This window comes from Cygnus atratus, chromosome 1, assembly GCF_013377495.2.
Source record: "Cygnus atratus isolate AKBS03 ecotype Queensland, Australia chromosome 1, CAtr_DNAZoo_HiC_assembly, whole genome shotgun sequence".
Classification (NCBI taxonomy): Eukaryota; Metazoa; Chordata; class Aves; order Anseriformes; family Anatidae; genus Cygnus; species Cygnus atratus.
Genome location: NC_066362.1, coordinates 72868095 through 72882582, shown reverse-complemented (window position 1 = coordinate 72882582; position 14488 = coordinate 72868095). Strand labels below are relative to the sequence as shown.

The 14488-nt window shown below is 36.8% G+C and overlaps 1 protein-coding gene across 1 annotated transcript in view; it reads right to left on the bottom strand.

Moving 5' to 3' along the window:
• Nucleotides 1–14435, bottom strand: part of SMC1B (structural maintenance of chromosomes 1B) — a 37420-nt gene extending 22985 nt beyond the window's left edge. The window contains 10 exon segments of the mRNA XM_035550690.1: nt 1842–2027; nt 5062–5269; nt 6207–6289; nt 7716–7856; nt 9256–9514; nt 9897–10135; nt 10482–10685; nt 11839–11947; nt 12521–12713; nt 14327–14435. Of these exon segments, the coding sequence (XP_035406583.1) occupies nt 1842–2027; nt 5062–5269; nt 6207–6289; nt 7716–7856; nt 9256–9514; nt 9897–10135; nt 10482–10685; nt 11839–11947; nt 12521–12713; nt 14327–14435 (1731 nt within the window).
• Between the last annotated feature and the right edge of the window lie 53 nt (nt 14436–14488).

The window sequence follows — 14488 nt, the reverse complement described above, 5'->3', positions numbered from 1 at the left end:
TCCACGAGGAAATGGTTGGAGACCTGCTACAGCACTTGGATGTGCACAAGTCGATGGGGCCGGATGGGATCCACCTGAGGGTACTGAGAGAACTGGCAGAGGAGCTGGCCAAGCCCCTTTCCATCATTTATCAGCAGTCCTGACTATCAGGGGAGGTCCCAGTCGACTGGCAGCTAGCAAATGTGACGCCCATCTACAAGAAGGGCAGGAGTGTAGACCCCGGGGAACTATAGGCCTGTTAGTTTGACCTAAGTGCCAGGGAAGCTCATGGAGCAGATAATATTGAGTGTCATCACACGGCACTTACAGAGCAACCAGGCGATCAGGCCCAGTCAGCATGGGTTTATGAAAGGCAGGTCCTGCTTGACGAACCTGATCTCCTATGACAAAGTGACACGCTTAGTGGATGAGGGAAAGGCTGTGGATGTGGTCTACCTTGACTTCAGTAAGGCTTTTGATACCATTTCCCACAACATTCTCCTCAAGAAACTGGCTGCTTGTGGCTTGGACTGGCATACACTTCGTTAGGTTAAAAACTGGCTGGATGGCCGGGCCCAAAGAGTTGTGGTGAATGGAGTCAAATCCAGTTGGAGGCCGGTTACTAGTGGAGTCCCCCAGGGCTCAGTACTGGGGCCAGTTCTCTTTAATATCTTTATCAGTGATCTGGATGAGAAGATCGAGTGCACCCTCAGTAAGTTTGCAGATGACACCAAGTTAGGTGCGTGTGTCTATCTGCTCGAGGGCAGGAAGGCTCTGCAGGATGATCTGGATAGACTGGACTGATGGGCTGAGGTCAACTGTATGAAGTTCAACAAGGCCAAGTGCCGGGTCCTGCACCTGGGGCACAACAACCCCAAGCAGAGCTACAGGCTGGGAGATGAGTGGTTGGAAAGCTGCCTGGCAGAGAAGGACCTGGGAGTATTGGTTGATAGTCAGCTGAATATGAGCCAGCAGTGTGCTCAGGTGGCCAAGAAGGCCAACAGCATCCTGGCTTGTGTAATAAACAGTGTGGCCAGCAGGTCTAGGGAAGTGATTGTCCCCCTGTACTCTGCTCTAGTGAGGCCGCACCTCGAGTACTGTGTTCAGTTTTGGGCCCCTCACTACAAGAAGGACATGGAGGTGCTCGATCATGTCCAGAGAAGGGCAACGAAGCTGGTGAGGGATCTGGAGAACAAGTCTTATGAGGAGCAGCTGAGGGAGCTGGGGTTGTTCAGCCTGGAGAAGAGGAGGCTCAGGGGCGACCTTATTGCTCTCTGTAGGTACATTAAATGAGGCTGTAGCGAGGTAGGCGTTGGTCTATTCTCCCACGTGCCTGGTGACAGGACGAGGGGGAATGGGCTAAAGTTGCGCCAGGGGAGGTTTAGGTTGGATATTAGGAAGAACTTCTTTACTGAAAGGGTTGTTAGGCATTGGAATGGGCTGCCCAGGGAAGTGGTTGAGTCACCAACCCTGGAAGTCTTTAAAAAGAAGTTTATATGCAGAGCTTAGTGATATGGTTTAGTGGAGGACTTGTTAGTGTTAGGTCAGAGGTTGGACTAGGTGATCTTGGAGGTCTCTTCCAACCTAGACGATTCTGTGACAAGAACACCTCCAGAGGTCCGTTCCAACCTCAACTGGTCGGTGATACTATTTCTAAAGGCATAAAACAGCTAAATATACAGACAGAAGAAGGGTCTGAATCTCAACAAGAGCATGTAATGTTTTGAGCTTTACAGTTGTTCTCAAACCATGTTTGCTTTGCTGTAGCACTTAAGCCTGTTTTAGTTAGCTTAATACACTTGTAAATCTTGATACTGTCTCCTTTAAGTTGCTGGTGACAGGAAAAAGAAAAGTGTACTTACATCAAGGTAATCCAAAGCAAGAAAAGTTTCGGGTTCAGCTCGTTCTTGTTTTAGGAACCGAATGCAATCTCTTGCTGTTTTTTCCGTGGCAACAACAATAGCAGTCATGTATTTGCTGAACACTTTGGTAACAGCAAGCTGGTATTTTTTATGAATAGGGTGGCACAAGTCAAGCAGTCTTCCAAACTGAAGATAAAAAATATGGAGAAATAAAAATGTAACTTTAGATATCTAGTAACATTTCTGCATACAAGAAGTATGCAGAAGTAGCAAGAGCAAAGTGTTACATGTTTAACAGCTGCATTCTTTTACAACTGCTGTATGTCAGAAAAATAATAATTGTATTAGTCATCAGTCCAAATGGCAAAGTATGACTTCAAAATCTGAAGACGTTTAATTTCTTCCCCTAAGGTGACAGTTACATACATCCTATTGCATTACTTGCAATCTTTAGCATGTACTTTTAGAAGTACAGAGTGACAATAGTAAAATTGGCTAAGCATCTTTTGTGGCTGGAATGAAAGTGCCTAATACAGTAAGATCTCTGACTGATAAGATCCTAAATAAATAGAACGGCTAACTGGAAAATGACAGCAAGAAAGACTAAACTGCCTACTCAGTTTCAACTGAAAAAAGAAGTAACTGCTTATATTAGTAGCATGAAAAAGAGTCAAAACTGCTTTTCTTGTACTGCGTTGTCCAAATAATTAAGCCTATTTTGCCTTATATTGAGGTATCACCTCCAGAGACAAAATTAATTCCAAGTGCATACTAACTCCGCAGAATGACAGTAAATCTAAATGACAATAACCAGATTATTTGCCACAGATCAAAACATATTAAAAAAGTATGATCAGATACAGGTATTATCAGATTATCACTGTGATGCAATAAACAACCACCTACCACCAAAAAGCAGTTACGAATTCTAACTATTCTTTCAAGTTCTGCAATACACTCACTTTTGCTCTCTTTCAACAGCTCTTCCCACCCATGAGAACTCTCAACTACAAGAACTTCAGTTCTCTGCTGTGTATGTTCCCTAAATATCTTTAGTTCTGTTCCTGTAATTTTAGTTACAGTTGAACTTTCCCTGAAAAATTAAAGCCACTCACTAATGCACATTCTGAACATTATAATCTCTAATTTTATTGAGGAACAATTTTCTGGCTTGTTCACATACAGCTACTGGTCTTCTGCATTTCCATGATTTTATGCCTATCAGCAAATGAGAACAGGAAGACTGGTAAGGAGCTGTATGTGATAGGTCATCCACAGCATTATCTGATGCCATAGTATAAATAACATAAATTACAGCAGATCAAATTGTAGCCTACTATGATCTGCTCTTTTACCCTTCTCCTGGTAAATCCTTTCAATTTTCTGAAACAAAAAGAATAATTGCAAGGATAACACCCAACACCATAAACGTATTTGTTTAGTTTCCTCGTTTTCCTCGCAGTTTCATCAACTTGGATGTTTCTGTCTGCAACTCAGACATGTGATGTTTCAGACACTCAAAACTATACAGAGGCATTTGAGTCCAGGTGTAATGCCAGATTTCTATGGGAATAAATAATGGTAGCCTAACAATCTGTAAAAACAGTAACCTTGCCAATTAGAACTACCAGTGTAGGAATGACATTCTGAAAATTAAATTGTAAAAACTGTAGTAAGCTGCAAAATTCTCTATGTTAATCAGACAAAACTATGAGAAGTGCCATGTGGCATTTCCACAGCAGGACTCAGATTGCTGGGTAGCTATTCCAGCACCTGGAAGGTTCACAGACCATTAAAAAACTATTTCCAGAACAGAAACTTTAACATGGATTTAAGAACTAAACGTTTTGAAGCAGTAAGGCATTTCCAATTTTTTTCCTATGAAATCCAAAAGACCAACAAAATTTCCTCTAGTTCTGACTGAGGACTTAGTGGACTATCAGATGACACCTGTCATGACCTTTCATCCTGAGACTTTAATTTGGACTGCGTTCAGTAATCTAGAATTAATACATCAGAAGAAGCAGCTCAAAACAACTTAAAACAGCAGCATGTGAGGCAGCAGAGTTATCTACTTTTTTTTTTTTTCTTTTTATTTCCAAAGCCATCGCATTGGTGAGTACTCTTTAAGTCTGCAGCTCCTGAAGGAGAATGACAGAACACCCAGGACACCAGCTCTCCCCTAGGCCAGCAAGGTATCACCAGTATGGTCCAATTCTTGTCATATAGGGATACAGTGCAAAGAGAAAGCAAAAGGACATATGCAATCATTCTGATTCTTTTTGAACATCTTGTGAGCATGTATTATAAAAATCTGAAGCATCCGATACTTGCCACATGCTGAGGTTCTGTCAAAGACAAAGAAGCAGAGCATAACTGAGAAAAATAAAATACTTATGTTCTTATGGCTGCACTAGGAAGCAGAGATGTCAACTTCTAAACTTTTTTTTTTTTTTCAAAATGGAATTCCCAGCTTGTTAATCTCAAATGAGTATGCATACCAAAAAGGACTGACTATACTAAGGTATACTCAGGGAGCAACTTCAGTTGATTAGATTTATTAAAGAGTTCTTACTTGGAGTTGTTTAGTGTCAGAATAATTATCTTTAAAAGTACCTATAAAAGTGGTGTAGACATACCTTGTAAAACATTCAATCAATTTTGGTAAATATCTTGAGATCTTGCAATAACTCAGAATTAATACACAAAACACTGACATTATTGGTGGGTGATTTAAGTAAAGCATGGTATTTGATAAGCAAAGACAAACCATTTGGGAACAGAAGTCTGGAGTATTGGGAACAATCTGGGGAAAAATGGAGTAAGCACCTGGAGTATTCTTCCTGGGATAAGTGTGCTTACAGCTGATCTTCCCATTCATTTGTTCAAAGTAAGCAAGTCAAAAATATGTTTTAGTATAGACAGTTACAGTTTAGAATAGGAAAAAAAGAATAAATCGCACTCCATAAAAAGCGCACAAGCAATCAAAACTTTTTTTTTTGATGCAAGTAGTAGTCTGTTACTGGAATCTGTGAAAATAATGACAGCAAACGCTACTATTCTTTCAGTAGTACTATTTTGCCACATGCACTTAAGCAGGCCTGAAGCTTAACATAACATACAACAGAGTCCACTTTACTCTAGCTGCTTACACAGTCTAAAGCAGAACTCTCAGTTCTGAATTATGAAATAAGGCATTTAAGCAAGGTCATTCAATTACCACAGAATCTGGATACAGTCTTCTGAGACTTTCCAGGATCTCTGCTCTCATTTGCTGACGCTTTCCTTCGTGGTAATCAATCTTGGCATTTTGCAGTTCACCAACTATTTTGTTCAATTCTTCATTCACTTCAGCCATTCGTATTGTTGAATTTTCTATTTCCTTAGTAAGCGTTTCTTTCTGGTGTTTTTTCTCTGCCAATGACTCACTTTGAACCAAAGCAAAGAGAGGAAAGCAATTTACTGTTTCATTTATACAAGCTTTTGGCTTATAAAATTAAAATCATTCTATGGCCACAGACTATAAAACAATCATTAAAGTCTTTTAGAATCTGTAAGAAGTCACTTACAGAGTTGCATTCTATAGCACAAGCTATTGCTAAGGTTTCCAAATTGAGTTCTAGTGTGAATTTACGACTGTAATATGAAACCCCATTATTGTATCCACCATTAATAAAAGGTCTGATATTGTAGAACTATGAAGGACTGAAAATTCTCATTCAAACTGTGACTCACTTCATGCCCTTGCAAGATCATTAAGGCTTTGCTAAACTCCACTACACTAGAATAATTTTGCATCACACTCGCAATGGGTTTGCTGCTCTCTGTCTGTAGCAGAACTTTGTTCAGTGCACACACAGCACTGCTAAGCCAAAGTACACAATACAGATGCATAAGAAGACAGGTTAGAAGAAATCTCTGAAGGTATCTATTCTGACCTCCTGCAGAAAACAGGGCTAACATCAAAGCTAGATCAGGTTGCTCAATGTAGGGCTTATGTACTTTATTTCACAAAGAGTGAAAATCAGGTGGAAAACAAAGAGAGAACAAGAACTGAGCTGTGCTCCTAATACACAGTGTCAATATTAACTTGTTTCTAGAGCAGCACAACTACAACACTGCCCTATTCTCTTCTCTCAGAATTTGTACACTAATAGCCCCAAACCATAGATGTAGTGATGTAATTTGCACACATACAAGAAATTAGAAGTGATTATAATAACGTTTCAAACAACATATGGGTGTCATCCTATTTCCTACTTAATTTGACAGCTAAAGTTACAGAAATATCAATACCACAGCAGAAGAATTTGAAGATACATAACGTACAAGAAATCTAATTAGCTTTTACTTTTTTAAACATACGTGCATATCTTGGTATACTCTTCCAACTTCTCTATTCGTCTTTTATGCTCTCCTATCCGTTCCACAGTCTGTTTAATGTTTTCCTAAGAAATCACAAATAGGATGTGTTAAGAACCAAATGATTTTTTTTATTTTTTTTTCCCCTACAGCAATATATAAAGCTCTTAATTCCAAGTACTGAGAAGCATCTTTTCGTCCTTGTAAGTATTTCATGCTGACGCAACAGCATCTCTTTTCAATAGCAGATTAAGCTGCACTATGAATAGCAAAAATACTTTTACCTTGCGGAGGACATTACTGTATTTTTCATGTTTGGCAATAGTTCAGAGAAAGCCTCTTCAGCACAAAGAATCACGACACCATCAGTGAAATAATTTTACACTGAGTGTTACTAAATTACAGGTGTTAAAGCAAAAAAGGTGCTTTGCAAAAGATTAATAGATGCTTTTTCCCTAAGAAGGACAAATAAAGTTGACATGGAGATTCCAAGCCAAAACAAAAACATTGTACTAGCAAAACCAAACCAACAATGAAACAAGCCTTTTCAACTTCTCAAACTGAATAAAAACACAAACTGCATGAAGTGGAAGGAAAAAAAAAAAAGTACTTACACATTTTATTAAGTCTTAACTTCCAAAATCCTTGCGACCTATTGTTTTGTTTCAAAGCACATTATGTATCTCTATCATCTCTAATTTTAAATCTATTGGTCTCCTTCTGCTCCTTTTTATCTTTTAAGGACATGTAACATTTTCTAGCAATGCACACTAATGATATTTTAATATCTATATTTAAAGGAGGTAAGAGGATTGTTATGCAAAAATAGAAAAGCACAAAGTTCCAATTTATTTTAATTGGAATTTCATATACATACGGATGAGTAATACCAACTCTGAATGGTAAGACATACATTTTATGACCTCTCAGCATCCCTTATCTCCTTCTCAACACTAAAATGGAATTTGTGGTGTTTCAAAAGCACAAGGAATGGAATTTATTTCACTTTTAGTTAGTAAATAGTTTCTTCTGGTACCTAGTGCTTCAATGAAAAAAGCATCCTATCAACAGCAGATAGATGTACAAGCATTAACTATGATGGCAAGAATGACTTTACACACTCACAGCTATCATGTAAAATGTAGACTTTTCTATACAAGCAAATTTACGTTTAGAACAATTAGATGTAAGGACCTCTAGAAATGCTAACATCCCATCTGATCAATTTTTGAGTTTTCTGAATTCTGAGTAACTGTAAAATGCTAAAGCCAGTGTTCACAAAAACAAATCCTCAGCATGGGTCCATGCAACTATTCTCTGAACAAATATACAAGTCATTTTGCTAAACTTGCTGCAATATGAAAACTAGACGAACACTCACAATCGATCACTTTTGCTAAGGATTTGCATTAAAGCACTTTACACATTTATATAGACATTTAAACCAGAGGCACAGGTACAGAAACCAGAACATTTTTCTCTTTAAACATAATTTTAGCTTGATACAAGTACCTCAACTTCTTTTTTCTTTCTCCTATTAAGTTTCATCCTTTCTTGATCCGCTTTTTGCTCCCACCGAAGTTTTTCTAGCTGCTGGGTTAGTGTAGCCACTTTCCTTCTTGCTATTTCCTTTAGCTCTTTATAGTGCTCCAACTGGGCAAATAAAAAAAAAAAAAAAATCACACCACTGAAAATAGGATGGCTCATGGTTTTATATCCTCAGTTAGTAATTACCTACCTTATAAAAAGAATTACAAAAGCCACACAATTTTTAGTCATTCCAGCTATTAATTCCATCAGCAATTATATTATATTAAAGGAAGATTCAATACAAAGCTTACACTTAAATAAGACCACAGACAAGAAATATTTAAACTTAAAACAATTGTCTTCCAGGAAAGTTTATAAAGTTGACAGTACTTTACAGTAAATGTTAAGACAAAAGTCTTTGCACGGTCCAAAATTTGTGCAGATTTATTATAACACCATTCTTATTACAAGATTTCTACATTATCAAATATATACTTTTAAAGGTTAACATATGAAACAACACTTTAAGCAGTGCTGCAAAGTTACGACTAATTTGACAAGTGTGTCTAAAGTGCAGAATAAGAAGATTCACATGCTAAATAAGCAATCCCTCAGGTTCTCCATTAATTGATCAGAAAACATTTTAAGGAAGAGACAGTGGAGAAGAGAAGCTAGTACTTGGTTTTAGAAGGGTTTTGTCAACAAATGGTTGCAAGGATAGTTTTTTAAAATGTGAATTTACTGTAAAATGATACAGTACTTTGCTTCTAAAACTTGAAATAAGCTCACTTGTGAGTATCTCAGTTTTAGATTCTGACCCACAGTAAATGGAATTACATTATGATCTTGTTTGTATTTGTTTTCAATTTGGGAAATGAAAACAGATTTCAGCAATACTTAATTTCTCAAAATGGATCCCCTCAGCCCAAGACCCTACAAAATATTTTCTCTTCTACCCTCCCATACTGTACTTTCTGGACTTCCATGTAGAAGGATGAACACCAACACCAACCAACCCCGAACAGATAAAATAACCTAACTATGGATAATTACATGCAGCTATAACCCTAACCCAGAGGCAAGTCCCTGCCTACAACCCTTCTGAAAGTTTCCATCACACTCTTCTCAACTTCTTGTTCACTTGAAATTCATTGCTTCTTCCAATAAAATACCTTCTCGTATTTCTTAGAAGATGGACTACACACCCTGAGATGTGTACCACATCTAATCTCAGAACAGTACATTTCTAAAATTTAGATTTATTTCCTAGAACTGTTGCCTGCTTGGAACGTCTGGGAAATCTGCCTGTTTTTTCCCCTTCTCCCAGAAAGGGGACAGCCATTACCCCAAAAGGCTGCAGCATCATTTCTATTTATCTGATTAAAAGGTGTCCCTGAATAAAAGCTAAAATCTTGTTTTTGCTTGAACTCAACAGCAAGAGCATTAGAAATCACAGATTCATCAGTGTGGATTTCAGACTTCACTAGTAAACAATACTTTGGCTTTTGTTCTCCCAATTCACCTGACTTTCTCTCAGCTCAATATCTGCTGCTCTCTGCAGTATCTCCTCTTTAGTTTTCTTCTCAAATTCTCTCCATGCCTTCTCAGTTTCATACAGTTCTATCTCCAGGTCTTTCATATTCTGCTTTTCCTTATCACAGTATTTCTCCTTGTCCCTCAGAGATTTTTTAGACATTTCTACTTTCTTGATTTGGTAGGAAGTGTTTTCTTTTGCTTTTATATAGAGGGCTCTATGCTGAACCAGTGACACTTGAAGAGTCCTAAAGGAACAAAAAACAAAACCACCCCCTCAAACAAACATACAAACCAACAGCGGTTGCCAGCTGCAAGGCTACATACACACAGATTATTTTTTTTTAATTTATTTTAATATCCATGGAAAATAAAAGTGTAAGAAGAGAAGTATAACAGTCTAAAATATCATGGCAAACACATTAAACTATTTCTATAATGAAATTACTGAAAACATTGGGAAGGATGGTATGAGCCCAATAGCTAGTTATTACTTTAACTGCTACGAACTGACTTCCATAATAGCATGGGGATATCACACTACCTGCTTCAGCAGGAAATGTCTGCCTTCCAAGCAATTCCCTTAAAGACTACGCTTTAACTATCAGAGAACTTGATTGGAAAACTTACTTAATTTCTCCTTCCATGTGTTGTTGATCTCTATTTAGTACACCAAGCACTTTTTTCTTGGCTCTAAATTCATCTTCCGCTGTAGCAAGGGAATCTTTCTTGATACTAGCCTCCATATTCTTTTCATCCAGACTTTTTTTCAGAAAGTCGATGTTTTTTTCATTGTGATAAAGCTGGAAAAGCTGTAGCTGTATCCTGTTTTCATGTATTTCCTTGATGAGCATCTGGTAATGATCTGCCTACCAACATAAAAATTTTATTTTTAGTTCAAAACAAGATTTTAAAGTAACTAGGAGTCTAATTTCAAGTCCAAAGTGGTATCGGCTGACATACCAACAGCTATAACTCCAGTAATGTGCACTAATCAAAACTCAGATACCTAAGTCAACCCTTAAGTTAATTATCCTGGCAAATCTACCCTTTAAATTATCAAGTTTTTATAAGAATATACTTGCAAGTACAGAAAAATGCATATATTATAGCATACTGAAAAAATACTGTATGAATAAAGTGCATTTTAAAAAACATATCTAAATTCCTAAATGATACAAAATTACGCACAAAAAAGTAGGAAATTTGAGTTACCTCCTCTTTTTCCATCTTTGCTTGTTTGCGTTCTGCTGCAACACTTTTTTTCTTGTTATAATTAAAGTGTGCATCCTCTTCTGCTTGCTCCATTTTTTTCTTTTTTCTTTCATATTCCTCAGCATATTGCCATGAATTACTGATTTGTTCAAAAAGTTGAGTTCTTTCCTTTGGCTTCTTCATTGCAATCAATTCTACTGTTCCCTACAACAAAATTGCAAAACAAACAAATAACCAAACAACCTGTAGATTATTATGCTGTATAATGTGAATTTCTTCTCTGTAAGTATATAATGATTTATCTCCTGATACTTTACTGGTTAGCATAATTATAAGTATGTACTTTTAGATTCAAACCCAAAGAAAAGTATAGAAACAAAAGGACTATGACCTAGCCACCTCATCCGATTACATAATTTTATAACACCAGAAATTGACAGAGGAAAAACACCTTCTAACAAAATCTACCTAAACAAATCAGTGAGCAGTATCAGAAAGACAAAATTAAATCTCATTAGTCTCTTTAAAGGAACTGAAAGTAATTTTTAATGAAAAATAAGGTAACAAGAAAGATTTTAAATAAAAACAGTTTCAAAAGCTTAACAGCTGAAGTCAGTGCACTAGAAAATTCTGTAACTCCCAAAGTTAATGGGTGCACAATTTTTATCCATACATTAGCTACTCAAATCTTCGCTGACCTGAAGGAATTTCAGTGAACTGTATGATTTACTTTTTTTTTTTTTATTGGTGGGCAAATGCCCTCACCATAGAGGGTATTATCACAAGAAGAATCTATACCTACTGTTTCTATAAAAGGGAAAAAATTAGTTCTTCCTTTGGAATTTTACATTCATAGTTCAGTAAATATAAGGAAGACAATCCCATGAAATATATTCATCATAAGCACGTGACACTTCTGACCTGTATCACTAAATACTCCTGAAACAATAAATCAATAGCATTTTCAATCCCTAAATCTTAACATAGACTTATAAATTTTCATTTATCTTGACTAATAAGGAAGTTATGTGATGCAATAATCTTTTTCTAGCACTAAATTCTAAATTAATAAAATCAACATTTAAAACTAAAGACCAAAAATCTAAGAATATGTGGAAGAATCCAAGTCCTGAATTTCTTCCAAAATACTTTCTTAGTAATACACTCATGTACACAAAAATCCATAATTTACATTTCACAGTCTTACAATTCTTAAATGAGATCAGGATAAAGTTTATTGGATTTAAACTAAGTCTATCAAATTAGAAAACTAGCTTGACTAGTGAATAGGTAACTGTTACAGATATAAAATAATCTCAGAAACTTCTTTGCTTTACAAAATACCTTAAATGCTCACCTGAAAAATAAGACAATTCCTAGCTTTGACAAGTATGCCTATTTTTTCAAGCTCAGATATGTACGTAGATCGGGTGACTGTTTTATCATTGAAAATAAATTCAGAACAACTATCTAAAGGAGGAAAGAAGAAATAATCACTATAAAATGGCTATAACACAAAACACACAGGTAAGATTATTCCGCTTATATTTCCCCCTAACTGAGCAACTTCCTCAAAGAAGAAAGTGGATTTCAACTATTTCCTTAGTCATTTCAGTAACTTCACTCTTTTGTATTAAAATTCTAGCTGCATGCTTACAAAAGGGTAACAGATGCTTAAGGGCTTGTACTTCCAGCAAGGCATCACACTCCAGTTTCTAGACCATGGAGTTTCTACACCATGTACATATTCCTAATGAAAATCTACAGATCAAAAGTACAGAGCAAAGCACATGTATTCATGGTTTGGTTAATTTTTAACTTCGCCCTTACTACATTTTTTCCATGCACTTTTTCAATGCACTTTTCAATGCTATCAAGATGCTGCTGATGGACTGTAAGAAGTATTTCAAGACTCATGGGCTCAATTTAACCAAACATGAAAGAGTATTAGGCATTTGAAATTCAAAGTTAAAATTCTTGGTCTCCATTTTTTTATTTATCAGTCAGGTACAGAATGTACCTCCAAAAGAATCTACTACGTACCACGGATAACTCTTGAAAATGTTTTTTCTTCCCCATCTTCTTCACAATATACTATCTTTACGCTTGCTGTAGAAGAAACTGGTTTTCCAACATGTGCTCCATGAATAAGTTCTCGAACACTTTTAACTCGCAAGTTAGATATCTTTTCACACATCACAAAACTAACAGCATCCATTATGTTAGATTTTCCTAAAGAAAAAAATATATATATATAAATGAGTTTAACATGGCAGAAATTAGAGATTGGATTAACAAGTAACTTAAAAAATAAATGTAGATACACAAGTCTTTATTAATTCTAATTCTGCATTCCATTGAGGAAAAAATATTATACAGAATAAAGAAATTCATTCCTAAGATGTAACATACTGGCAGCAGATAAGCCTATCTGTAATAAAAATCACAACTAAACTCATTTGTTATGTCCAGCCTGCTAGAACCAGTAGAACCAATTTTACACAGGCATTTCTAGAGGTCATTAAACTGAACTAGCAGCATCATAATCCTCACGGTTTCCTTTATATAATGCTGTCAGAGAGTTTTGCTGCGTAAGGACTCTTTCACATAATTATAGCCTTTGCCCTAGGACAGTGGTGTTCTGGAGAACACAAGTACTTTCCCAGATCCATTCACAGCAACAATAAATTTTTCTGAAAATACTCCTTAGACTAAAAAAGAAATTTCTTAATTGAATCCTCTTCCTTTAGTATTGATCATTTTTATGGACAGTTTAATTAGTTTTTGTCCTCAGCCTTGCTACTTTAGCAATAATTTGACTCATTTACCAGAGTATCAGAAAGGGAAGAATATTAGAGTGAAAATAGAAGGAATAAAATGTAATTCATATATCACACAACTTTCCCATTATTTTTTCCTGATTCATCTATAAAATTTACTTAAATTTACCTCAAACAATGCCTGGAAAAAAATACACACAGTTTTGAGACTTGCAAATATTTAAGAGAGGGGATGGGATAGGATGATTCAGGATATGATAATAAAATTAACTGACAATAGCTAGCTATTTACATTCATGGAACACACTCCAATTAAAAGAAAAGGAGCATCAGGATCTAAAAGCTAAATCATAAACTGAATCACTAATAGCCTGGGGAACTAAGATCAAAACCTATTCCCATCTTTGTGATTCTTCATTAGGACATCTTGCCCTGCGTATCACATTGCTCTCAGTCAAATAAAAGATTAAATCCCATTTTTCAAATGGAACTTTCAGCAGAAGCAAATCAAATTTTAAAAAGTTCCACCACCCAGTGCATAACAACGCTGAGTCACATCTACAAGAAAAGGCTCCTGTGGACTAAAATACCATAACCAAAGTAGCTGCCATCCCAAAGGGCTGCTCTCTCCCCTCCAGAAGTGTTCACTCATAAGGCAAAGACTACACATTCAAACCAAGAAGCGGCTTTGCATTACTACCCTTTACAACCCTAAGCATTAAAAGACACCTTTACTTCAGGAAAAAAATAGAGAAAACTAGAAATCCACCCCTCCAATTAAAGAAGCAATGGCAGCTCTGGAGCTTCCAGAAGAAGGTGTACGTAAAGAGATTTGAAGCAGGCCCATGAGCTTTACTTGCCTTGTGCTAAACCTTGCAACTCAACTCCTCCAACAACCTGCTGTTGCCGTCCTTATCCACTCAGCCCCTATTACTCCACCAGCGCACCTACCGCTTTCTCCCCATTAGGCCCCCAGAGCTAAACGTGGGCAAGCAGAGCAACCAAAACCTCTATATCTACAGTGAAGAAGCCTGGCTGCCCCCAATCCCTGCAACCCACCACTACCTGCTCCGTTGGGCCCAATGATGCAGTTGAACCTCATGAAGGGGCCGATGACCTGCTCCCCCCGCCAGGACTTGAAGTCCTTCATCACCAGCAGCTTCAGGTATCCCATCCCTGCAGGGACACACACAGCCTGCAAACTGCCCACACACGATTTAAATAATC